General features: G+C 42.5%; 1 protein-coding gene across 1 annotated transcript in view; it reads left to right on the top strand.

Moving 5' to 3' along the window:
- Positions 1 to 25,563, top strand: part of PTPRG (protein tyrosine phosphatase receptor type G) — a 399,811-nt gene that overhangs the window by 299,200 nt on the left and 75,048 nt on the right. The window contains exons 8-12 of the mRNA XM_064667329.1: positions 2,718 to 2,910; positions 16,346 to 16,530; positions 18,480 to 18,588; positions 20,321 to 20,370; positions 22,740 to 23,535. Coding sequence (XP_064523399.1) covers positions 2,718 to 2,910; positions 16,346 to 16,530; positions 18,480 to 18,588; positions 20,321 to 20,370; positions 22,740 to 23,535 — 1,333 coding nt within the window. The remainder of the gene's footprint in view (positions 1 to 2,717; positions 2,911 to 16,345; positions 16,531 to 18,479; positions 18,589 to 20,320; positions 20,371 to 22,739; positions 23,536 to 25,563) is intronic.

The raw sequence follows: 25,563 nt of genomic DNA, 5'->3' as shown, positions 1-25,563 counted from the left end.
GCAGCCCCCAGTTCTGGCTGGAGCCTGGGACTCTGCACATGGTCCCGTTTGAATCGGACCCTTTGTTTTTTTCAGGCTATTTCTCGGATTGTCGAGATCATTTTGAATTCTGTCCTTGCCTGCAGGATACTTGCAATCCCTTGTAGCTTTTCACTACATCAATAAGTTTACTGTTTATTATTTGGTGGCTGCGAGGCCTGGCCCACACTCAGTTTTATACCCTGTGAGTGCATCAGGTGGGTCATGACTTCTTTTTTCTTTTTTAACAAATGCAAATAAACTGGTAAATACCAATTATGGCCGCCGGTATAAAGGTACTTTATCCTGGCTTAGCTCCTTTCCTGTGCTGTACAGCAGTAACAGTGCCAACTTAAGCCTTTAAAATTTGGCGTTGTGCTGCTCTGTGCATGTGTGTGTGGTTGAAGGGCTGGGAATTCTGTGTGTAGACAGACTTTCATTGATACTACAACACATGTGGAATAAATAATAGTATTCTTTCCCCCCTGGCAGCTTGAGATGTGTGTATTTTAACAGCCTGCCACCCTGCCACTGCTATGATTATTATTTTTTCCTCTAACAGAAACAGTGCGACATAATCCATTGCCATAGTTTAACCTTCTTTATCACAAACCCCGTAAAGCAGCCTGTAATCCCAGGGGAGGAAAGTGATATTGTTTAAGCTTTGTTGCTGTTCCAATTAAATCCTTGCTTTTGTGCAAAATACCTTGCTGTAAAAAGGACAGTACTGAAGTGGTCCATTTGTGGAGGCTTCTCTGTTTTATTCTCAGTCCTCCATCATCATCATCTTTCCTTATAATTAGACAACAAAACAGTACAAGCTGTGTCACCCTGCAGATGCATTGTAAAGCTAAGTGCATTCAATGACCCAAAGCATGGCATTATCTCTCGTAATGCATAGCTCAGAGTATCTCATTGTGCTTATAACAGTTTCAGTATTTTTAATTGCCATTTGTATATCCAACCCTTAGAAAGCTACACATCAGGCTTTAATGGTTTGTAATTGCATGACTCAGAGTTTTAGATCAGGTTTCCCTGTATCACCAGTAGTCTTACAAGAGCTTTTAATTTCTTCTTCTGAACATGAGCTCTTGTACTCCTTGAAGAGCATGAATGTAGCTCCTTGACTGCAGATCTTATAATATTTTTTTTCTGGCAGGTATGGATAAATTAGTTTCTCATTTGTCATAGATAATATTTTTATAGTGAAAGTGAGGTTGAAATTACTTATATGTACTTCAACACATAAAAAAGGGAAGGTTAAAAATCATGTTTGAATTGGCAGTTGTTAAAATGCAATTATACCTCCCTAAGGTAGCATGGCAGAAGAAAATATTTAAAAAGTTCTCTCTGAAAGTTTAAAAATTCAATTAATGTCATAGATGTCTGAGCCTAGAGACTTGACTTCAGAGAAGCAGTTTCTACCCAAGTTCTTGAGCTTTTATAAAGTCACCTTAAACCCTGTTAGCTGGCTTCATCAAAACTGCTTCTCTAGTGCATGAAGTGCAACAGGTATGTAAATAAGCATAAGAGTTTTGAGCTGTGCTTTTATAGAAGGGCATATCAGGATCATCTGTTGGGGGTTATTTTCTCAATACAAAAGTGTAAGTTAATAGTGCCTTTACCCCTTTTTAGCCCTTCAGTGCTTTTGAGGGGCTCCTACTAATGATTAGGAAATGGTTTTAACATTCTTCCGAGTTTTTAAGTTTCAGGGCTCACGTGCTTCTCCACAGCTTTTAGAGCAGACACACTTAATGAAAAGGGTGTCGTTTTCAGAGTGACCTGTCATTAAGCTATATATGTAACTCAAGTCCCTTTTTGAAGTCCTGGGCCAGATTCTGTGTTCCCAAAATCCATACTATCCATATGTGTAAGTGATGCGATGCAAACACTATCAGGACTGATTCCTTCTCTGCTCTGTCTTGCTCAGTCTTTCCAGCAGCAACATAACCAATTCTAATTCTTGACCTGAATGATAACAAGGTAATAGTAAATGCTATACCGACCTTGATAGCTGTGAGAAAAACATCAGCTGAAAATATTTTCATCTTAGTTTGCTAGAATTTTTTTTCTAAGAAATACTAAGATACAAAGTAACAGAAAAGTTTTCCAATTACAGTTCTTTCTTACAGGTTAATATGTTTTCTTATAAATAGCTCAGATCTGAATCCAATAGAAGAAACTTATTCCCAGAGGAGTATATGCTAGCTGTGCCTGAAAGTGCTGCACGAGCTGTCTGTGAAGCTTAGCCTGGCAGCTAAACTTTATGAGGTATTTGGAGATAAGGCAGCATTGCCTTGTCCAGGAGAAAGCTCTTGGGGTGGAATGATCTGGAAGCACTTTTTGACACGATACCGTGAAACGAGACGGTGCCAGCAGTGAGGAGGGTTTGGCAGGGCTGTGTCACACACAAAATCCTTCCAGACAAGGGGTCTAAGGGCAAATGTTTCCTTGTCCATGACAGACGTCCACAGGTTGCTAGAAGGCCTTCTCCCATGTTGGGCAGGATAAGCCCTTTGCCGAGATAAGGAGGTTGGCAGAGATTTCAGTGGGCAGTCTGACTTCCCATGTGGTTTATCAGTCTTGGCATCAACATTTTACTTCCTCCCATTTTACTGTCTTATCAGCCACCCAGATTTCACCACATTGTTTTTCTAATCAACGTCCTTTCTCTCCCCTGCCATGATGGCTACGATCAGCTGGAGGCATTCTACTCCATCTTCACTACTGAACAGCAAGACCATGTGAAGTCCGTGGAGTACCTGAGGAATAACTTCCGACCACAGCAAAGCCTGAACAACAGGAAGGTATCCAAGTCTGCTGTGAAGGATGCTTGGAACCAAGATATGACAGACCTCTTGGAAAATCCACTCGGCACAGAAGCTTCCAAAGGTAGATTTATGCTTAAGAATTTTACACTTGGCTAATAGGAGAATTTTTTTTTTCTACTTTGTCATCAAATGGTGTTGAGGACAGCTGTGAGCTACCAATGAAATGATGCAGGTTATGCTGGCATTCCTTGTTGGTATGTATGAATAAATTAACTCATCCTGCTTATGCTGCAATTAGCTGTAAAACTCGCTGTCACAAGGTACCATGGCCATAAAGCCCTAGAATATATGAGTCTCAAAGCCACAGGATATGTAAGTCTCAAATTGATGATGTCCAACTGGCTGTAGGGCCTTAGAGATGCCGGACAAAAAGGAAACACGGAGGTACAAGGTCAAAGGTAAAAATTCAGCCCCCTTAGCACTGACACATTGGGTGTTTGAATGGAAATAGAATATCCAGATGTGGTTATGGGATTCATTTCTACAGTAACAAGACTTTTGAAGAACTGTCGACCTTTTAATTCAACGTTTGTATCAGTGTGTTGGTAGTGGTGACAGGAGGAAAAAAAAACCCCTTCCTTATAGGCAGGTGATTTTCTAATGTCTTGCTGAAGCGTTTCATGTGCCTTTTTGTAGAGCAGCTGGCGTTTGCTTCTGTCAGACACCGGATAATGAGCTGGATGGAGGGGGGTGGGAGGGAGGTTGCAGTCGCATTGGCACAGACAGCCCTGGCTAGAGGAGCACATCAGAAATTCTGAGAGAAATGTGCACTGGATAAAATAAGACTAGAAATAAATATCGTTTACTACCTTTATTTGCCTTTATTTTATTGACTGGTGTTATTTATAGGCAGGAGGAACGACATGTACTTCCCAGTCTTCAGTCTTGCGAAGTGCTTGGTGATTAACCAGTTCTGGGTAGAGGTAAAGAAGAGAGGGGCAGTTTGCCAGAAGGAAACAGCTAAGCAGATTTACAAGCTTCCCTTTCGTACCTGGCATTTTCACCTGGCCAGGCACAGAAAGTGTAGATTTTAGAGGACGTGAATCATGAAAACAGCTGCGTTCAGCAACCTCACCCTCCCAAGAGAGTGCTGGGAGAGTGAATTTCTTAGGGCTCATTATTCTGTGAGCGTGCTTATTTTTATATAGAGATATATATATAATATACACGTACACAAACCTCGTGTGCGTTAAAGGCAGCCTTGGGACGGAGAATTTACATCAGAAGTGAGAAGATCTTGGGAATGCAGAAATCCTGCTACGCTCGGATGCTCTGGGCTGCAGTTTCCAATCAGTGTTGTAACAGCAACATGTGTCTGCAATTTCTTCAGTTATATCCTCCGTACATATTATTTACCCAGAACAGTGATGAAAGTTAATGGATTACATTATGTTAAAAGTGACAAAACTGACTGGTTTTTATTTTGAGTGCAGCCAAGGTACCTCTGGTTCATGTGGTGCAATATTCAAGAGGATTTTACTGCTTTGGCCACATGCCTGCATATTCCTCACCTCACTGGATCATTTTTAAGATTATAAAGATGCTTTGGGTGATTTTCAGCACCATAGTAAATAACTGAAACCCACAATTTTGTCAGAGCATTACAAACACTAAGGTCTGTAGTTAAATGGGCTGATATTGAATTTGGAAGCGTCGAGACCACAGGAGCACTTGAATAACTGGAAAGATTCACCTTGACTTGGATCTCTAAGAACCAAGCACACATGGCTTAGTTAACATGATGTGAGCCAGTCCACAGGGGCAAGGAAGCTGCACAACCACTAGTCCATGTTTAGATAGCTTGGTGCTGGGGTACGTGACACCTGCCATGCTTGGGGACTGGTTTCCTGGGCAGGTTCTCTCTGGGTCCTCTCCCATCATGTCCAAGTACCGTAATGCCTGCCTGGGAATTTGAGCTTACAACATGCTCAAGAGAGACCCTCAGGTGGGGGACATGCATTTCCTGTGGTCTGACAACATTCAGCATACCATCTAACGGCAGGGATGGTGCTGGAGTCAGTGATTTCTTTTTCGCTTGAGCTTTTGCTATAGGAGGCTAATGGCTGGGCAGCCAGTCATTCTATACCAGCTCTGTCAGCTTGTCACTTTCTGGGTTGTGTGCACACCAGGGGACACTGAAAATAGGTGCATTTTTTCATGAACTTATAAATAAATAGGTTGCTGCAGTGTTGCTAACACAAAATGGATTGTAGTATATCCTCCAAAGGTTACAGGGATGAGATATAGCTGTTCCAGAGATATAACAACGTGGATGTTTCTGGCCCCTTCTTTGACAAAGGTGAACAGTGATGATGTGCCTGGTCCACTGCACATTCTGAACTACTGACATATAAATGAAATGAGTTGGAGTCATAATACTTGAGTGAAAGCAAAACCTATTGTTTATTCAGCTAGTAAATACAGTACCTCTTTATATAGTGTCATTCATGCAAAAGTACTGAGGAGCCAAGTGCACAGAGGGCTTTCCAGCCAGACGGTCTAGCATGCAAGTGTAAGAGTATAGGGTTAGCATAACAAATTTATTTTATGCAGATTCTTCTGCATACCTCATGGTTGCACCTCAGTGCTTTCCACATTGCATTAAGCAATGTGACCACTGGCTGTCACATGTTGGCTCTTGTCTGCCCTCCCTGTTCTTGACTCATGTGTTGTAAAGGCAAGGTCACGAAAATGTGTCTTTTACTTGCTGCAAGGTGATGTGGTTTGTGATGGTCTTCGGCTCTGGAGGGGAAGTTTGGGTTTGTTTGTCGGTGTGAATTTTTGCAATTTGTTTCCTCTGTCACACTCTATTAAGTCAGTGGGCAGTGTTGCTAATCTGGAAAACAGTGTAGTGTTCATTATGTAAGCCTTTCTTATTTTGGAGGAAAATGTGCCCAGAACAATTTGCATAATGTTCAGAATAATTTTCAGAATTCCCTAGTCAATAGGGAATTTCAGATCAGCACAAAGTGATGCAGCTCTGCAGTTGTCCACTGGCAAACGTGCTATCCTGAACAGTTTGGCAGCAAACAGGAACGTCTTTTCTTCCAGCTATCAAAGCTATCTCAGGTCACAGAGCTGTGACCAGTAGCATAACTGGAGGAAAACTATTTCTCACTTTATGTCAGTCCTCTGAGTATTTCCTTACCAAAACCCTGAAAGTGGTGGCATTTGGTAAACAAAATGTCTTCTGAGAAAGGCTATTTTAGGTCAACCAGAACTGTCAGTGCATTTGGATCCAGTTTGTTAAGCAGTATGAACATTACCAGCCTTTTGTTTTACAGTTACTCTCCTCTCCCTCCTCTTTTTTTTAAACTTTAAAAAGGCAGTGAAGAGAAGGGCAGTGTTTTCAATCATCAGAATACAAGATGGTGAAAAAATACTTTAGCTAATTTGGAATAGCGCTAATTTTCACTTAGAAGTGAAAACTCCAGATTGTCTTTTGTGTCAAATTTAGCAAGAAGAGTTTTCCTTGATGCTATTATCTCATTCCTTCCTCCTGTTGGCAAAAGCTGATTTAAAACAGTTCTCTTGAGGGCTGCTTGTATTCCTGGAATAAAAGGATATGCATAGGACCTTTGTTGAATCAGAGCCCATGAGCTGAGCTTAATTCTTAAGTTGACCCTGGAGCTATTTCAAGAAGCCATACAGATGATCTTTAAAGATCTTATTTCAGAAATATACCATTCAGGTTAAATGCTGTTAAGCTATGTAATTGTAGTAACTGGTGGATTGATAATAAAGCATTGTACAATGATATTTCTTAAGAAGATGAAACTTTCAGAGATCCCAGGTATACAGTGGATCATGCTCTTGGATCATGCTGTTAAATCAGGCAGATCATCAGGCCTGTAAAATTTAACAAGAGGGCTCACCTGGGTTACAGTACTGATTTATGTAAAGTTTTGGAAAGTTAGAGGTTCTCTGTACAGACATACTAAACAAGGAATGCTTTGTAAAATATTAATCAGATACTGTAAGTATCAGTGACACTGGTAGTGTTTGACTTTTTGCACATGGTCAGCTCTGTTAAAATTGCATCCTTTCTCCTCTGGCCTGTCCTCTGTGGCTCAGGACTGTGTTGCTCTGTTACATCATATATTGTGCTCCTGCGGCTCCTGGGCTGCTTTCAAGCAGCTCTGCTAGAGGGATTGCTAATTATTTACAGCTTTGATAGTGTATGTTGCTCTTCAGGGGCAAATAAACAGAATTCTTATATGAAAGTCCATCCAGTTCAACGCTCTAAGTCTGCATGAACTTTACTATTTTCACATGTTGTCCCATCAAGCAGAGGTGTATTTACAAAACATAACCTGCTTCAGTAAATGTGTAGGTGTGGAAACTCAGGAAGAAAAGGTGTTTCATTTCCTTGTTTCAGGAAGTACTGCATGTGCAACAGTACTTGCCTGTTTTATTTTGCTGCTGATTGCATCAAATGTTATTTCTTTCTCTTTATGGTTTTTTTTACACTTAAAAAAAACCCCAACCCACCTTTAATCTTTCTGTCTCATTAAACGTGCTGCAAGCCTTACAACACTTAAACAAGCATCCCATGTGAGGGGCTCTTGACATCAGAGTTTTCTTTCACAGATGCCTGATTACTTCCCCAAAGGTGTCTGATTACTCTTTGCTGGAGTCTCAAATGATGCTGTTTCCCATCAGTGGGATTTCGCCTTAGAGTACCATCTGTAATTATGATCCTAGACTAAGTTAAATAATGAGCAGTCATAAATTCACTCCAGTAAAACTTAGCTTTGGACTCTAAATTAACAGCTGGGACATTTCTCTAGTAGTGCCCAGGTGCCAATTTTCCTTACTGTTCTTTTTGTTATACACAGTTTGGAAGTCCTTTTAACTTAATCCTACTAAAACATGGATAGAAGATATTTGGATTTTCCCTCCTGCATGCTTTGTGTTGGAGACATGGCTCAGGCCATCGACCTGCAGCCAAAGGAACTGCACTGCTCAAGCAAAGCAGTTTAGTTCTTCCTCACTATTTCATGGCTTCTGATGTCAGAAGTGAAACTACAGCCACCTGCCAAGGTATTGCCTTTTCTGCACAGTGTTGGAGTGCACCTCCCATGCAGCAGCATCCAAAGTTCTGGAGATTCTGTGCACTGACATCATCACTTTGAGGCAGATAATTTAAAGCATTGGCAGTAGTGTTTCTGAATGAGAACAAGTTATTTGTCTCATTTATAGCCTCTGTTATTACTCTCAGTAATTTGTTTTTGCTTTCTAAATGCCCATGTTTTATAAGAACTCTCTCAAAACAACTTTGCAGTCTCTTCATGCCCTCGGGGTCTCTCTGGGAGTCCAAAAAGAGTGTTAGGCAGAAAAGTTCTACTCTTGCAGAATGTATTTTAGTCAAACCTAAATTACTACAAAATACAGTGTAGTAATAGGTGTACTATAACCAAAACAACAACATAGTGAATGTAAATTTTAAATTATACATTATTGAAAATTTCACCCAGATGGCTAAAGCAAAATTTAGCTATTTGCTTTCTTTAAATATCTTAGGGCAAATTAAAATCAGCAAGAACCTTTTTTAATTAATTTATGGTATGTTTACCATTAGAGTTGATTCTTCTTGTCCTTTGGAAGAGTCCTGGAAGATTTCTCCATAGATTAACAACCCCTTCCCACTTTCCTTGGATAACTGGACTTTTTCTATTTGCTTTTTGATTTCCTTTTTTATGAAGATTATGCTTTCCCAATTCCATCCCCCTTTAATCAGGTCCTCACCCTACTGCAGGGTGCTGGTGCAGATGTATCAATGTCTCATTATGAGGATTTCTGTTCGTGTAGCAGCCTGGCTTGGTGTGAAAGGTCATGCTTGAGGGTGGTAACACTCTCCTGCTAATTGCTTGCCCTGCATCTTTGCACTACAGACCTGCCCAGCTGCTGCTGTGCCCCAGTGCTCCAAGTAAATGTACTTGCCTGTAGCTGCAGGAGTCTCTTTTGATGTGCACCTCAAGTGCCTGCTGAAAGCACGTTTTAGGCAAAAATCAGTGTCCTCTTTCTGCATATTTCATCCCTTCCACCTCATCCATGTCTTGCTCTGCAACGCGGTGTCCTGGTGTGTGCAGCTGTCTTGGAGAACATCAGGCAAAAGCAGGAAAGAACGGCTGCTGCCTTCCAGGGAGTTTCAGGTCAGTCAGGTGGAACACAAAGCTTTTCAGTAAAAAAACTGACCCATTTTAAGGGGGAGTCAGATGCAAAAAGATGTGATACATATACCTGACATAGGTTTCATGCTTCCCCTCGCAGTAGTTCTGTTCTGCAGGGTTCTGTTTGCACCTGTAGTAACTTCTGTGTGGTTGTAATGTGAGCAGCACATGTGTCTGTGCCTGAATGTAGTGGACAACTAAACAACAGATTTATTAATAAGCAATAAATAATCACTTACACTTCTTTAGAGATTATAAAGGGTCCAAACCAACAGAGCAAGAGAAATTCAGTGTGAAAGTGTGATTTGGGCTCACAGCTGCCACTAAAGCTGGAAGAGCTAAGTACTTGTAAGGGAGCTTGATGATTTATTCCATTTACACCTGGAGGGAATTCCTTTCTGCACTGCCCACCTGCTGGTCCAGCTGTTTGCCCACAGAAGTACTCACTTTAATTTGAACCATGAGCACCTGCAGCTCATCCTTTGTGTTCAAAAAAGCCTCCAGAAACTATGAAAGGAAAGCTGCTTTCTTGGTCTGATTTTGGGCATCCCATGGACATGTACTGAGATGCTCTACCCACTCTATTGGATTGTCCTTCTTGTGCTCCCCAGTCCAAAAAAACCTCACCAGAATATTGGAAAGGTCAGCTTGACTAACCTTGACAAGTCCGTGTCCTTCTGGCAGCAACTCCTACTTTCTCCCTGGCCACTGAACATGATCACACGTGTTGCACAGGCACACTGTATAAATAAGGACACAAGTGTACATTTTAAACACAAGTCACCTCCTGTGTGCGTGTGTGCAATATAAACACAAAACTTGCAGGGCAGATCCTTGTCAGACGTCAGTTCAGCCCAGTGTGGCATCTGATGGTGCAAGGCTGATCTGCACCCGCTGAGGACTCAAGCCACAGCTGTAGAAACAGTATTTGTGAAATATATGAAATATTTGGGCTCAAACACAGTGTAGTAAAGCACACAGTCCTTGCCTGTCAGTAAAACAGGTTCTGTTGCTGTGATGCCATGGAAACTCAGGTGCTACAAAAAAAGCCATACAGGTATCAATCCAAATGGGGGTTGTGTGTCCACTTAGAGAAACGGGCCAGCAACAGAGGGGGAAAAACCCAGCTTGCCCAGAGCCCCTCTGTCAGAAGGGTCCCATGTGCTCCTTTGCCCATGAGGTTATTTCACCAGGCTCATAAAACAAGTGCAGGGTATGTTGGTGTCCCTCACACCTCAAGAAACAGCCCTGTCTGTTTGAAGCATAGTGAAAGTTAAGAGCAGGGAAGATAAATAGTCTGTCTCCTAGCTACATTCTGCCTGTGGATTGAAGTAGATCAACACAAATATTTGTGTGTACAGCATGCTCAGGAGCCTGCCAATGCCTGCTGGCAAAGTGCAGGCAAAGGTAAAGGAAAAATGTATGCTTCTCTTTAAAGCAATTATCTTTATATATTAATAATGTCATTTATAAGCACTCTGAGAAGTCAACAATGTACACTGAAGCAAAGCAAAAAAACTGCAAACATTTAGTAAAAAGAGAAGGGGGGAAATGTTGCAAGTATGCCTCTTAGCACTTTCAGAGATATTAAAGTCTGTGTTGTCTCTGCATATGATCCTCGTAGTCTATTTGTTATCCTTTGGGAGCAAAGCCCTCACTGAACTCCAGGATTGAATCCAACAGCCCAAAGCATGCTGTTGTTTGTTATGGATCAGTCTCTTCCCAAGCACCTCCACTGAGACACACCAGTTTAAGGTAGCTCAATCTGGCCCTGCATCCCTTCCCTTACCATGGCACTGAAAGCAAGCATGAGCTTTCTCATTGCAGCATGACCCATGTTTTTGCGTTGCAGGGTTTATTTGAAGTTTTGAGGATCTAATAATGAGAAAGAATAGATATATGTTTGTGTATATGTACATATTTGAGAGTACTTCTCATCTCTGTTGGTGGCATTGCTTTTTTCTTGTCTGCAGTCAGGTACCTGAGGGTGACAGGGCTGAGTGAACTTGGTGCAGTGTTTTGGCAATAGCACAGGCATCGATCACAGTTTTCAGACCTCTCTGAAATCAGCTGGAATACTTGTGGCTGACTTGCTGCTCATTACAGAAGCAAGTGGTCCATGTGTCCTGCAGGACTGGCCTTTCCAGCTCCCTCCAAGGGCTGGGGCAGAGGGAAGGGAAAGACTCTCTCTCCCTGAAGAGCTTGGCCACCAACTTGTTTGCCCTTTTAGGGAAGAAAGGCATGAAACCCCCATACTGACCTCTCTTTCTCTTCTCCTGAGTGTGTCGGAAGAAATACCCCATCTTCCTTCCTCTGTGCTCTTCCTTTGTGAGAGACAAACACTGTTCCCTCCCATTCATCCCATTTACATCCAGATCAGTGAGAAAAAGAAGTGAGGCCTCACTCACCTTATGGCCAGGAGCTGCCTCCCAAAGCAAGACCCTTGTCCCAGTCTCTTACCTACCACTGAGCAGCCCTGAGCCAGTAACATGCTCTGGGCACATCCTGATGCCAGTGTTTCTTCCCTCCACGTAGGAATTGCCTTAGAAGATCCATGTCCATCTCGCAATGAGCAATTCAGGACTTCACTGGCATGTTGCTTTTCTGTGCCAAAAATTGTCAGGGCTTCATCACACAACGTGTATCCCACGGAGAGGAACGGCAGTTTTGCATTGCTGAGACATTCAGCAGGAGGGAGAGTGGGATTTTCCAAAGGAGGGCAGAGCACAGCTAGAAATAACTGCCTTTAAAGTGGTGACATTTTTATGCATGGAAGAGCTAACTTAGAGCATTTTTAGAGGTTTTTATAAATCCCACTGAGCCCAGTGCAACTGGATTCATCATATGAGGCACCTGTTTTACGGGGAGGAGGTATACAAGCAATAACCGACTATACAGTTTTTGCACTCTCTCAAAGTTTCCCTAAATAACTCTTTTCATAACCACAGGTAGGATATGCAGAAAGCGTGATGAAACCCAGAAAGTTTGGCTGGTTTTGCATTTCTCTCTTTGCAAGAGAAATGGAGGCTGCTTTTAAAGAATAATACTAACAAAAAAAGCTGTAATATTCTCTTACATGCCCTTTCTGCGTTCATGGGTGTGTCTTAATACCAGCAATTAAGTTTTGCAAAACAACAAGCCCCCTTTTTGTCTTTCAACTCTCTGAAATGGAGCTGCCAGGAGCTTTTGGATTAAGCTTTATCAGGCTTCAGTTAGGAAAGCCTCATGGAGGTTACGTAGCCAAATACAACATACAAATCAAATTATGGGAGAGATGAATGCAGAGTTGTTAAATTAATTTTGTTTGTTCCAGCCCATTGGAATGTTTTTAACATGAAGAAAATAATTCTCTGCTGTATGGCTGGCCTGCCCAGTGCTTAGGGCTGTATTAGCATGCTGCGTTTGTCTGCCAGTGGCAAACAGGTTTTCTCCAGGCTTGAGTGAGCCCTGGAAGATGAGGCTGGCCAAAGTGCTGGCTTACTCCCTGCCTTCCCCAGTAGTCTGATCTGCAGAGCTCCTGGGCAGCCCTACACATGGCCAGCAGCTGGAAGAGCCACTGAGGCTGCCCTTTGTCAGGTCAGAGGGCTTCCTCCAGATGCACCCGCACAACCGTCCCGCCTCTGCAGGACTTTTCCATAATGCAGGAGCCAGCTTGTTTGCCAGGTTCTCCCAGTTCAGGTCATCTCTGGCAGGAAGGTGAGGTGGGTTTTTTCATTCCAAGAGGTCCAGGGCATGTCTCACTGCCTGCAGTGAGGCATTCCCATGTTTAGTGCCTCCGAGATGTGGCCCTGTGGTCCCAAAGTCTTGGCTTGGGCGTCTGCTAGCCCTGGATATATTGGCTTTGGTATCCTGCTATAGGCCTGTGCAGAGCCAGTTCAGGTATCTGCTCAGGATTTCACTACACCACAGAAAGATATCCTGAAGTCCCCTACAATATTTTGTTCTCCCTTAGGATATGAATTTAGAAGAAAGCATTAGTAATATTTTTTCTAAAATTAGCTGAGATGCTATTTTAGTGTGAAATGATGCTGGTTGTTGAGTTTGGTTCTCTTTTTTTTCTCAAGCAATCATGAATTCACAGGCTTTTTTTTGCTTATTAAGCCTGGTTTTATAAAAAAAAAAAAAAAAAGGAAATGAAAAGAAAAGCTTGTGTTTCTCTTTAGTGTGTCCTGATTAAGCTTCCCCCTCCCTGCCCCAACCTCTTCCTCCATTTCTATCTGTCCTTTAGCTGCATATTTTGCAAAATCAGTAGAGGTCCTTTAGCATCTAAAAAAAAAAAAGAAAGCAGGAAGTCTGTGATTCTTTTAATCTTTCAAAAATCCAAGGCACAGAGAGTATGGAAAGGAAAATTAGATCTCTGGGAAATGCTAGTTGTTTTATAGATGGTCAAATCATTACACTTTTTTCCTTGCCTTTCAGACGTTGGCTATGTTACTATGTATCACTTTAATTAAATCATCAAATTGAATTACTGGATCAAATGTTTTTTTATTCCATTGTGTCCTAAGCAGGTTTGGTTAAATTAATAAAACCATATGTTTCATTTAAAAAAAAAAGATTTCTTTTTTGCCCATTCATAAGCTGTTAAAAAAAAATGTGGCTGAACAGAGCAGGTCGGTTATTACTTAATTACATCAAGTGCCTTGCGGTAATTTGAACAAAGTCATACTAAGTCATGAAAATTTTGTAATATTTACTGTGAAATAGCCATATTGTAAATTCAGCCTCATTTTAGCTGGCTGTGAATGAGGCTTGACCTCAGTAAAGTCATTGGGGTCACTCAGGTGCTTAGAAGTGCTTATGACCTTCTTGGATCAGGGTGCAGGGTCAGGGAGGGTCTCTCAACTCTGAGTTTGTGAGTCTCCTGTTTACCCTTGGGAAATACCCACTTCTCTTCTCTGACTGGCATGAGCTATTCCAAATGGCATCAAAGCCAGTGGCATGTGACAGCCCCCTCTCCCTCGAGTGGCTTGGGGTCCTTGTCTGCAAATCAGCCCCCCAGCCATTGTTCAGAGGGCTATTGCAATTAAGGTAGATCTCTCTGTCTCTCGGGAAGGTTACCTGCTTGAATTATTTCTAAAACAATTTGTTGCATGATTACTTTAAATGTATAAATCTCTGCATGTCCTCCTGGAGGACAAGGACTGGATAAGGGTTTTAGATCTGGGTAGTCCTTCACCCAGGCTCCTATCACTGATGGGATTTGATTAGGTGGAGCGATAAAGGCTGGCCTGGCATTTTGAAGTGTAATTCTGTGATGACAAAGGGCGTCAAAGGGGGCAGTTATGATTTATTGGTGCAGTTATCAATAAACAGTGATGTCAGTGAGAATTGATCTGACTATCTCAGTGGAAAGAGGTGAGCATGGAGAGGCATACCAAGGATCAGGAAGCTCTCTGAATAGTGATAACAGCAACTGCTTTCAGCTGTGCCCTCTTGTCCAGGTCCTGGCCACCTTCACACTGTGCTCTGCAGCATCCTGGCTCTGTGGGCTCCCTGCAGAGACCAGGAGGGAGCCAGAGGGAAGGTGTCTACAGGCAGCAGACCATGGTCTGGCTTCTGGCTTTGTGGCATTGACAGCAGAGTACTGTCTTGATCCCTTCAACTCTGTGTAAATAGAAACTCATAAAGGTTTTCTCAGCAGTTTGAGGTACTGTAGGGCTTGTTTGCTTTGCTAGATCATCCTTCTCAGTTGAGCAGAAGGATCTACTGCAAAACTGCAGGATTGTCACCCCTCATGGCAAGAGCAAACATCAAAGATCTTTCCTTTCCAAAGAGTATTTCTGCAATTTTCATTGTCTGTTTCAGGCTGGCTACAAATGTGAGCTATAAGTGCACAAATGCATTTCACAGATATTTTTCTATTGTACTAGTAGTATTGGTGTTTAAAGCATTTAATCATTTTTATTTAAGAACTGTAGCTGTTTCAGTAATGTAACAGCAGAGCTGCATGACCAACCTGCAAGTCCAGGCATAGGAATAGACATTTCTCCCCTTCAGTGCTGCCAGGACTCTTTAGAAGTGAAATAATGGCCAAATATACACGCAGTCAAATACCTGCAGAGTGCAAACAAGCTCAGTGTGTTGGCTTGAAATGGAAAAGTCGCATTGGGAAAAATAATTCTGCAAACAGTGTCAGCCTGATGGGCTGGGTGACACTTTGCCTTTCCCTGGCAGAAGAGATCATTTCCTTTGCCACGGCACATGTGTTTAGGTATCATTGCAAGTGATTTTTTTCTTGGTTCAGAGTTTATATTGGGAAAAAGAATGTGAGAATCTGCCCTGAATTGGGTATTTTAAATGTGATTTTTAAAGCTTGGGGAAAAAAAATCTCAACTCCTTATAGCTGGGAAGGGGATGATGTATTTTTCCCATAGCATGTGAGTGCCATCTAGTGTTGCACATCCCCACCCAGCCCTTCCACGGCAACACCTTGAAAAGTGGTTTTTGTTTCAGCAGCTGTGAGGGGACTGTGCACACCCCACTCCTTGAGTGGATGGGCTGGGTTTGCACCTGGGCTTGGTCTCCCCTGCAGAAGTTTTGTGTTTGGTGCTGCTGCAAGCTGTGTTTTTCCCACTGGTTAAGCTGTTCCGATGTTGATGACCCCACTAACTTAAGTGTGGGTGAGAAGTGATTTGTGTCCTCCCACTGTAGGCAGGGTTAGGAAGGAAGGGCTTTCAGAGGCTGGCTGAGGGTTCCTCCCCTGCTAGGAGGAGACGGCCAGGGCCATCAAGAACCACTCTTTCCTGTGCTAGCAATACATTACTGGCAAACAGTTGAGCATCTGTGAAGGAAAATACATAGAAAGAAGAGTATTAAATAACTTCTGTCATATGTAAAAATGTACTGGGTTAAGAGGAAAATAATTACTGATCCAATAGTGTTACATTTTCAGAGGTTTCAACTCTTTCCAGGGCCAGCAGAGTACACTGAGGTATTAACCCCTTACAGCAGGAGTGCGTGGATGAGGGCATGGATGAGGGAAGCTGTGGATCAGGTCGACTGGACTTCTTAATGTTCCACTGTAGAGCTCTTAAGTCACAAAGTTAAAGTGTGTGTACAATGTCAGGACTGAAAATAAGTCGAGAACTAAGCAACCTGCCTGCAGAGAATGGATTCTCTCACTCACTTTACTCAGGAGAGCAGAAAGCATCTGCAGGTGGTATTAAATCCCATGGTCTCAGTGGATTGCAGTCTAAGCTGTTACTGTAGGCAAGGGCATTAAAGAAAAAAACCTGGCTCTTAGAGCGAGGCACAGTTCTTCCTGTTTGTTTTCTCTTGGTTATTTAGGAGAGTTTCATCTTTTTTCCTTCTGTGTTTCAGCTTGCAGTACTCCTCCAGTGAACATGAAAGTGCAGCCTGTGAACAGGACGGCGTTACTGGTAACCTGGAACCAACCAGAAACCATCTACCACCCTCCGATCATGAACTACATGATCTCATATAGCTGGGCTAAAAATGAAGATGAAAAGGAGAAGACTTTCACCAAGGACAGTGACAAGGACCTGGTAAAAGCACAGCATCAAACCCAGACATATGTATCAAGCTATCCTTATATTGTTATTTTCTTGGTAGAAGGAGGTAGAGGAGGAAAGCAGTTGTTGCCTTATAGACAGGCTAGTGTTTGACTCACAATGAATTGCTATTTAAATGTTCAGCATTAGTTGAACGTTGCTGAACAGGCTACCCCAAACACTGGACTGTGTATTTATAGTTTGTGTGAGTGCATAAAGGACTAAATCTGCAGACACTTTTTCATATACTGTTGCTGAGAAGCAGCTGGCTCGGGAAATGTTTAGGCTCTGAACATTACAGATTTTTGCATTTCCCCCCAGAATCTGTTCCTGGGCTCAGACTTTTTACTGTGCATAGCCCCTTGCAGTCTTTGGAGCAGTTTCTGGCAGTAAAGGCTGCCAGAGGCAGGAATGCATAGTCAGGGCTAGAAGATTATTGTGGAGTGGCCCTGTACAAGCACTGCCTACATCTGGCAGCATGAGAAAAAGAGGGAAGAGCAAGACAGTTCCAGCACAGATGGAAACACTGCTCTATCTCCTCCATTTAGGATTTCATCTGCTTGTCATTCTTGTCTAAGTGGAAGGAAGTATTGTACTGGTCCTTAACATTCTCTGCATATAAAATCAAAGTGACATATTCAGGTTTGAAAGGCCTCCATTTATTGTTAATCAAAGAAAGCCTCTAGAATAATGAAATCAGTAATTGTATATGCACATGAAAAATGCAGCAGCACACTGTTATTCCTAATGACTGTTACCATTTTTTTTTTCAAATACACAGTCCTCTGGGCCCATTCAATCAGTTATACAATAATACTTCTCTTATTCCCTTAGATGAAGATTCTTTTACTTCATTTCCATTTATATTTTCAATTTCCCCACTAGACATTGTTATCTGGGTCACATTAGGGAACGATCTGCCTCACAAAATCAGAAAGGAACCTATTGAAAGACACCCAAGGTTATGATGTATTGTAACCTCTCTCTTGCCATAATTTCACACTCTTAAGGGAGATTTTTTTTTTAATCAGGTATAAGGAGGAAAGCCTTAATCAGCAAAAATGAGGTTTGCACCATGAAAGCATCCTGTTTTATATAAAAGAAATAATTAAAAGTGCAGGGGATTTGATGGAGTGATAGCTTGGAAATAAATTGCAGTGAGACCCTGTGCTGTTCAGCAAAGCTCGGAGGTTAAGAAAGCAATGACAGCTTAGTCTGTTTTAGGGGCAAGAGAAGAAGGAAACCCTTTTTCAGAGGAAAGTGCAATTTGTTTTCAGTGCTCTGGCAGATACAGTTGGGCTGTCCCATCTTGAATCAGAGCTAGGCAGTGTTTAGCTAAGGACATCACGGGTATTTCAAGTGACCCACACAGCTACTGCTGTGAACTGATGTGATTGTGAACCAAGGCAATACAAAAGAGTTTCTGGAAAGCATCAGAGCAGTCTCTCAGATCTAGGAGTAAGCAGGGATATCCCAACCCAGGGTGCTGAGCCATCATGTTGGACAGTACACCAGCATCAAATTGCCATAGCCAGTTTGTTGCAAAATAAAGTCAGTTTGAACATGCAGTGACTTTTCTGGGCTTATCCCATGTTTGGGACATGGATCTCCACCTATAAAAATCTTATTTAATTCCTGTAAGGTTGAATGATTTGAACTTTAAGTTTTTCTGAGGAAAGCAGAGACTTTCAGGCATGAAGACTGTCATGAGAGTAGATGTGGGACATGTTCATTTACTTCTCTTGGTCAGAGTCTGGGTGCATCCCTTTGGCCTTGGGCCTTGCCCTCTCCCAGGGGACCAGTGAATATTTCTGTTTAGAAATATAGTTTGTCTTACGTGGCATAAATGTCCTGTGTTAGCACAATGCTTTATATATTTCAAACTGATCGTGGACAGTACTGTGGGGGTAAAAAACTGAATAATATCTATTTTTTTTAAACAGAAGGCCATCATTAGCCATGTCTCACCTGACATCCTTTATCTGTTCAGAGTTCAAGCAGTTTGCCGAAATGAAATGCGTAGTGACTTTAGCCAGACTATGCTCTTTCAAGGTAACAAAACCACATACCTATTTTTATATTTAACAATTGTTTGTTTAATATTTTCTTTTCACAGTGCAATATGGTGTGAAATGATTTCAGAAGATGTTTGAGTGCATGTAGACAATACTAATTTCAGATTAGTGGCCAGTGACTTAATCTGAATCGCATTTCTGGTGATGAGGGTTTGTCTACACCTCTCTGCCGGCAGGGTTTGTCAGGTTTTAGGAGAATTCAGAGCTTTTCTTGGTACTAGTTTTCTCAAACAAATTCATCAGAGACTGCTTATACATCAGAGGCACAGCTATAGCAGAATGTGAGTCTGATCGGTGTCTGTTTTATGTAAAGAGGAAAGGAGATCAGTCCTACCTTGACAACCACACGTGGAGACACTCAGGTTTTACCATGCATACAACCTCAGTGATTTCCAAAACATACATATTTAAAGGAAATCAAAAGTACTAGATGCTAAGCTGTCCTTTGTCATGAATTTCCTTTTAAGTTTATTGGAGAAATCTGGTAGTGCTGAGATTTGGTAGAAGAACTTGAAGTTTTCAGAGCTTTTTTAAGTGCTGAAGTTTTGCTCCTTCCTGGGAATTTATTACTACATTTTTTACTAAGTAGGGCAAAATTTACCTCTGCTGAGAGCATTCCCTCCCACTCCAGCTTACGGATACATAAATCCTGTAATGGGCAACAGAAGAATAAAACAAGCGGAGAGTTAAACATTTAAATCTTTAAGATGAAGAAAGGAGCTGTCACTTGGATCTGATGCTGTATAGGGAACAAAATAATAGCAACATTTTTCTGTGTCATTTTTGGAAAATTGGGGGTGGGGTGAGTTAATCCTACTCTGTTAGCATGTAGTATCTGAAGGATATGAAGCTGTGGACACAGTTTACTTCTGTGGCGGTGTCCTGCCACAGTGTTATCAGCGTTGCAGGGACAGCAGGGGTCAGACAAGAAGTGTCCTATCCTACCCACATCTCATATATAGCTCTCTGTTCTTAGTACCTCAGCACAGTGTTTTGGATTTGACTGTAGTGCCAGGCAGAAGTCAGAAACTGGTATGTTGCTAATTATGACCTCTTTCAGCAGATGACAGAATGGAAAAATTCTTTGAAATTCAACCATGATACCTGTTTAATCACAGTTAGGAGTAAGTCATTACTGACAGCTTTGTTGGATATTCTTGGGGCACTCTAGCCCAGTTCTAACCCAGTGTTCAAAGCAGTGGAAGTGATTCATGCATCTGCAATGGGAGTAGATGATGTGATTCCTTCCATGTGTCCCCGAAAACGATCTGCTGTTCTAATCTCTGGCGGTATCCAAGATCTAGAAAATTAATCCACGTGAGCTTTCAAAACATTATTCAGAGCTTCATCATGGTTATAGTTGAGATATATAGCAATAAGTAATAAGGACAGAAAAAACTATTATCATCAGCTACTCTCGCTTCCCGTGTAAGTCAGGGTGTTTCATCCAGTTTGAGATTGAAGGACAGAGTGTGTTTTCTGACAGTGCACTTAAACTGGCACTACTGGGCCTGAGTTAAAGTCAAGCAAGTCTGTCTTTAGGCACATGTACAAAGTAAGGTGAGTAATGCCAAACGAGCTGAGTTGCTTTTGCTCCAAACTGAGACCTGCATCCATATTTTGCAACAGTGTGTTCAGCAATTGCTCAGCAATTGTATCATTGCCTCCCTTCCCAACCTGCTGACATGCTGCTCTTCTTCCTCCCTCAGCTAACACCACTCGAATTTTCGAGGGGACCAGAATTGTGAAGACAGGAGTGGTAAGTCGTGGATTTGGGGAGCTGGGATTTGGGGACATTCCCACCAGGTGGCAGCACGGTGTTGGAAATCTGCGGCAGGACTCAGCTTTCCTGGGGAGGGGGGTGTTCAGACCCACCACAGAAGGATTTATAACATACAATATATTTCCAATATGAAATATTGCAAGGGGTTTGGTTTCCTAGCTTCATGCTCTGAGGGGCTTTGACTACTGAAGAATCGAGTGTTAAAAAAATCTTTCCAAATCTATATTCAACCCATTTAGATGAGATTTGTAATCTTAATGATAACTGTGAAAATAAATTTAATTTCTTTTATTAATTGTATGACCAGAAGTATATGCACCAGGAATAAGGCCTCACACACAACATCTTTACTCTTCCAGTGCTCTAAGGATACCTGTTATTGTGTGAATAAAGCCTCAACAATCTCTTTATTTGAATTTTAATTCACAAGGCAACTTTTGTGTTCCAGAATCAGAAATGTTGGTACATTTACAGTAAAACTAGAATACGCTGTTTCAGTTTTGAAAGCATCTTATTAGTTTATTTAACATAAACTATCCATAACCTAAATTTCTTGGCATTCGGTGTACTGAATTGTTCAGTCAAATTTATGGACTGGATTCATACTATTGAATTTACTCTAAGTACATTTATTCTTTTCCAGTTTGATATGCTCCCTAGTAAGCAAATAACACATACAAAGCTTGCATTTGAATGATTAATGTTTGTTTAATGATGTGTAGAGGTATTCTAGACATATAAAATCTGCTGTCAAATTTTAATACTCAGTCCAGCTTTGAGACTGTTCATGCCAGTGAAAAGCAAATCTCACAGTGCCGGAGGGATTCACATTGATAAGTATCTGAAAGTTTAGATGCTTATTTAAAGTTTTGGCTTGAAATCTCTAAAGCACGGCTTTTCATCTGAGATCTCAGGTTCTCTGTGATTGCAGCTGGTCAAAAATAACGTGAGAAAGCAGCCTTTCTTGGTTTGCTGCAGCATTTCAATTACATGGCCTGACTGAACCTAGGAATTGCAGAGAGATGCAGAAATACTGTGAAGTTATACATTTCAGCTTCAAAAAGAAACATTTTACTTTTTTTAAAAAATTTTCGGTAGCACCTATTTAACCCTTGTTTGTACTCATCTGATTTGTACCTTTCCAGCTACTGGTCCTCCCAGTCATGAATTGTGTAATGTGAGACATTTTTCAGTAAATCAGAGAGGGTGGTCAGGTTGTCCAGACAGAACTGCTGGCTCAGCTCTTGCAGAGAATTATTCCTTGTGTTTAGTCAATTCACTTCAGTGTCTTTTTCCACATGTGATTCAGGAAGGGGAATGACTAGGTCCTTATGTATAGACCAAGGTTTAGTTCTTTATGTATATACCAAGGGGTTTTGTTTCCAGTAGAGCACACATGTGTGCACAGAGACCTGCATGCAAGCATGTGTGCAGTGGGTTGACATTAGAATAACAGTGGCAGGGTGCAGAGGATGCAAAGTCTATAGCTCATTCTCTGGTTCCTCTCAGCTCCCTGAGGGAAGTGGGCAGTGTCAGGCCTGGTTTTGGGTTGCTGGTGGTGGCCAGGGAGAGTCCTGTGGTTGTAGAAAACTGAGTCTATACGTGAGTGTCGCAGTGTGGTGGTCCTGGCAGAGGTAGTGGTGGCTTGCTGAAGGGCTCCTGATGCTCTCCAAGTGCTTCATGACTGCCCAGCTGGCCATGCTGCTGGTCTTTTCTAATGAGAGTGATGCCTCACTGCAGCACCAGTCCTTAGGAGAATAATGCTGATGGGTAAATTAATGAAATAAAAATAGTACCATTGGAGGGCCTCACAATGTGTGTGGGAAGAGCCAGAGTTCCTTGTCAGAACAGACCCACCAGCCACGGATGCTTGCGTTGGCAGCACAGCCATTATTTTGAGACAGCCCTTATGTAATACTGTATTTTTAAACTTCTGTATTCTGAGGATTAAAGCACTGTGAGTAATGCAGCTAAACTCATTAAACTCCTTTACATTCTCCTCACCCCGAGAGGAAACGTTACTCACAAGTCAACGGTGACGTGGGTGGAGAAGGTCCCGATGTAAGATAAAGATAAGGATAAAGAGGGTTTTGATGATGGTGTGGTGAATTCAGGGAGGTTTCTTCCCTTCGTGGTTTACTGGTAGCTCTGTGGCTTGTCCTGCCCTGGCTCAGCCCTGCATCCAGCTGGTGGGAGTCTTTGGCTTTAAGAGAACAGCAACCAGAATGGCACATGTTGAAGGGGAGGGAAATGCAAAAGAAAAATGACCCCAGGTAGGATGTTGGGCCCCTGCTGATGCTCTCTGCTGTGTTTTCTTCCCCTCTGCTGCTGGTGACCTCCTCAAGCCCACGGCATCTCCTGCCTCCTCAGCTGACATGGCTCCCATCAGCTCTGGCTCCTCCACCTGGACCTCCTCGGGGCTCCCCTTCTCCTTCGTGTCCATGGCCACAGGGATGGGGCCTTCCTCCAGTGGCAGCCAGGCCACCGTGGCCTCAGTGGTAACCAGCACCTTGCTGGCAGGGCTGGGCTTCAGCGGTGGTGGCATCTCCTCCTTCCCCAGCAGCGTCTGGCCCACCCGGCTGCCCACGGCGGCCGCCCCCAGCAAACAGGCGGGACGGCCCGTGGTGGCCACCACCGAGGCCGCCGCCGCCTCCCCGGGGCCGGAGCGGGACTCGGCACTGACCAAGGATGGCGAGGGAGCTGAGGAGGGGGAGAAGGATGAAAAGAGTGAAAGTGAGGATGGGGAGCGGGAGCACGAGGAAGAGGAAGAAAAGGATGCTGAAAAGAAGGAGAGAGACAGGGCGACAGCAGCCGCGGAGGCGCGCAATAGCACAGAGCCCAGCGTGGCCGTGGCTTCCCCCAACCGGACTGCTGAGGAAGAAGGAAATAAAACCATATCGGGTGAAGAGCCAAACCAAAATGTTGCCCCTGCGGCTGGAGGTCCCAAGGAGGAGAGTTTGGATGAAGCCAACACTCAGCCCCAGCCGCTCCCTTCCACCCAAGTGCCACCAGCGTTCACCGATGAACTGTACCCAGGCAAGATCCCAAGAAGACCAGAGACTACAAGAAAACCTCCTCCAAAGGAGGACAGGTTTCCAGAGGAATACCCCTCAGATAACAAATTCATTACCATTAATCCAGGTGAGTGACCTCCAGGGAAAACTGGTTTTACCAACGTAAGAGTGTTGGAAAATGACACAGTCTAAATTCCTTACTGATTTCCAGGAGATACAACATTTCTTTGGTGCTTGACTTCATCCAGTGGGCAGGTTGTCACAGGACTCAATCCTCAAATTGTTACTGGTGGGGAGCAGAGGGGGAAGGAACATCCTTTTCTTTTATTAGGACAGATTCATGGTCCTTGTAACTTACCACAAGAGAAAATTTGCAAAAATGTTAACTCCCAACATGCTGCATCAAGAATTTTGTTTAAAAGAAAAAGGGAGAGAAATGCAGTGAACCATAGCTGTGAAATTAATTTGGAAGATTGGCTGCTGTGCCAAACTGGTGTTTCGTGGGAAGTTTGCTATATATGCTGCAAGCTAATTTATTTTATCTGCAGGATTCTCCCTGATTGGGCTTTGAGATATTCTCCCAAATACGGGAACATTGCTGCTTTATTTCTCATCACAAAACCTACATGCTTTGATCTTCCAAAACAAGGCACCTTCTGCACTGGAGTTACCTTCTTTTTTTTCCTGTGGGTAAGACAAATCTTAGCCAGGCAGAGTTCACATATTTTGTCCTGATGAGAATTACCAGTGCTCCTGTACACACCAGCTCTGGGTGTATGTACCAACTCCACAGTATATACACAGCAAATACAACCTTTTGGAAGCCTACCCAGGTGATCTGCATGTACACCAAGCCCAGTGTGGTCCGGGTTTGCTGCACAGGCCTATGCAAACAGGTATCTCATGGTGCTGCCAATGTGTGGAATGTCCACACATGTTTCTGCTCAGGGAGCTCCAGGCACTGGTGAGGAAAACAGCAAGGAGCAAATGGAGTACATATGTGTGGATTTATTTGCAGAGTAAGTACTGGGATTTAGATATGGTGACGAGTTTATATGAGTGATTATGTGTATTACCACAGCATTTATAAGATAGTGTGCTTTTTTTGTTTGGGGTGGGGTTTTTTACTGTATTGTTTATTTTGGTAATGTTGGAGTGTTTTGTAATTTTCTTTTTCCATCAAAGCTGCTCTAGAGTACTGTGAAAAAACCTTGCATATTTATTTTTCCCTACACTGATAAACACAAGAATGCAGACATTGTGCACTCAGTTATAGCTCGGAACCAATTTAAAAAGCAAAGCTAAATCCAATCTTTAATAACATTTGTTACAGAAATGCTGACCTGACTCTAACGCTGTGAATCATAACTGTTCTGCAAGAGATCAGATTAACAATGCAAGACAAGAAACCTGCACCCAAATTGTGCTGATATTTTTAAAATACAATGCTGTTTTTCTTACTCCTCAGCTGGAAATCTTCAAAGTCCAGTGCTCCCACTGAACATGGTCTGAGATGCCTGTCAGGAAGCTTTCAACCTGCCACTTACCCTAATCACCTTTCTGTCAGGAAGGAGGGAACTTTGCCATGTTAGGAGTAAGCATTCAGCACCAGTTAGGTTCAAAGCCCAACAATTCAATCTACCTGGGTAAACCTGCTTCTGAAATAGTTCTTCCTGCCTTTGGCTTCCTTATTTCTCATGTGCCAGTTTCTTGTATGGCCCAAGTACAATGTCTCTTATATAAGACCTACAAAGGGCCTCATGGCTTGTTCTCAGCCTAAAAAATCGGAAAAAAAGATGAGTAGTTGGCCTTAATTCTTAGCTTGTGACAAAGAGATTGTGAACAATTCCATAGTGAAGATAAAAATATTAAAATCAATGAGATGGGGAAATATTTTTAATATTGCTAAGAAATACTTACTAGTTATTGTGAATTGTATCCCCTTAGTCTGTCTCTTTTTAGCACGCAGAGAACTATTATTGAAAGTGGTTCAGTTCAGCTTTGCCTCCTACTAGACAGCCTCTTTTAGAGCTCTGCTCACTTCCAGGCTTGATGGCTTGAAGTCACTGTGCCTGAAGGCTACAACAAAGACAATCAGTTTTGAAAGTACCCTGCAAAATAGGTTTTCTGTACCTATATATGGAGGGAGGATAAC

The sequence above is a fragment of the Pseudopipra pipra genome, chromosome 11 (genome assembly GCF_036250125.1).
Source record: "Pseudopipra pipra isolate bDixPip1 chromosome 11, bDixPip1.hap1, whole genome shotgun sequence".
Lineage (NCBI taxonomy): Eukaryota > Metazoa > Chordata > Aves > Passeriformes > Pipridae > Pseudopipra > Pseudopipra pipra.
Note: the sequence above shows the minus strand (reverse complement) of the source record. Positions and strands in the feature narration are given on the sequence as shown.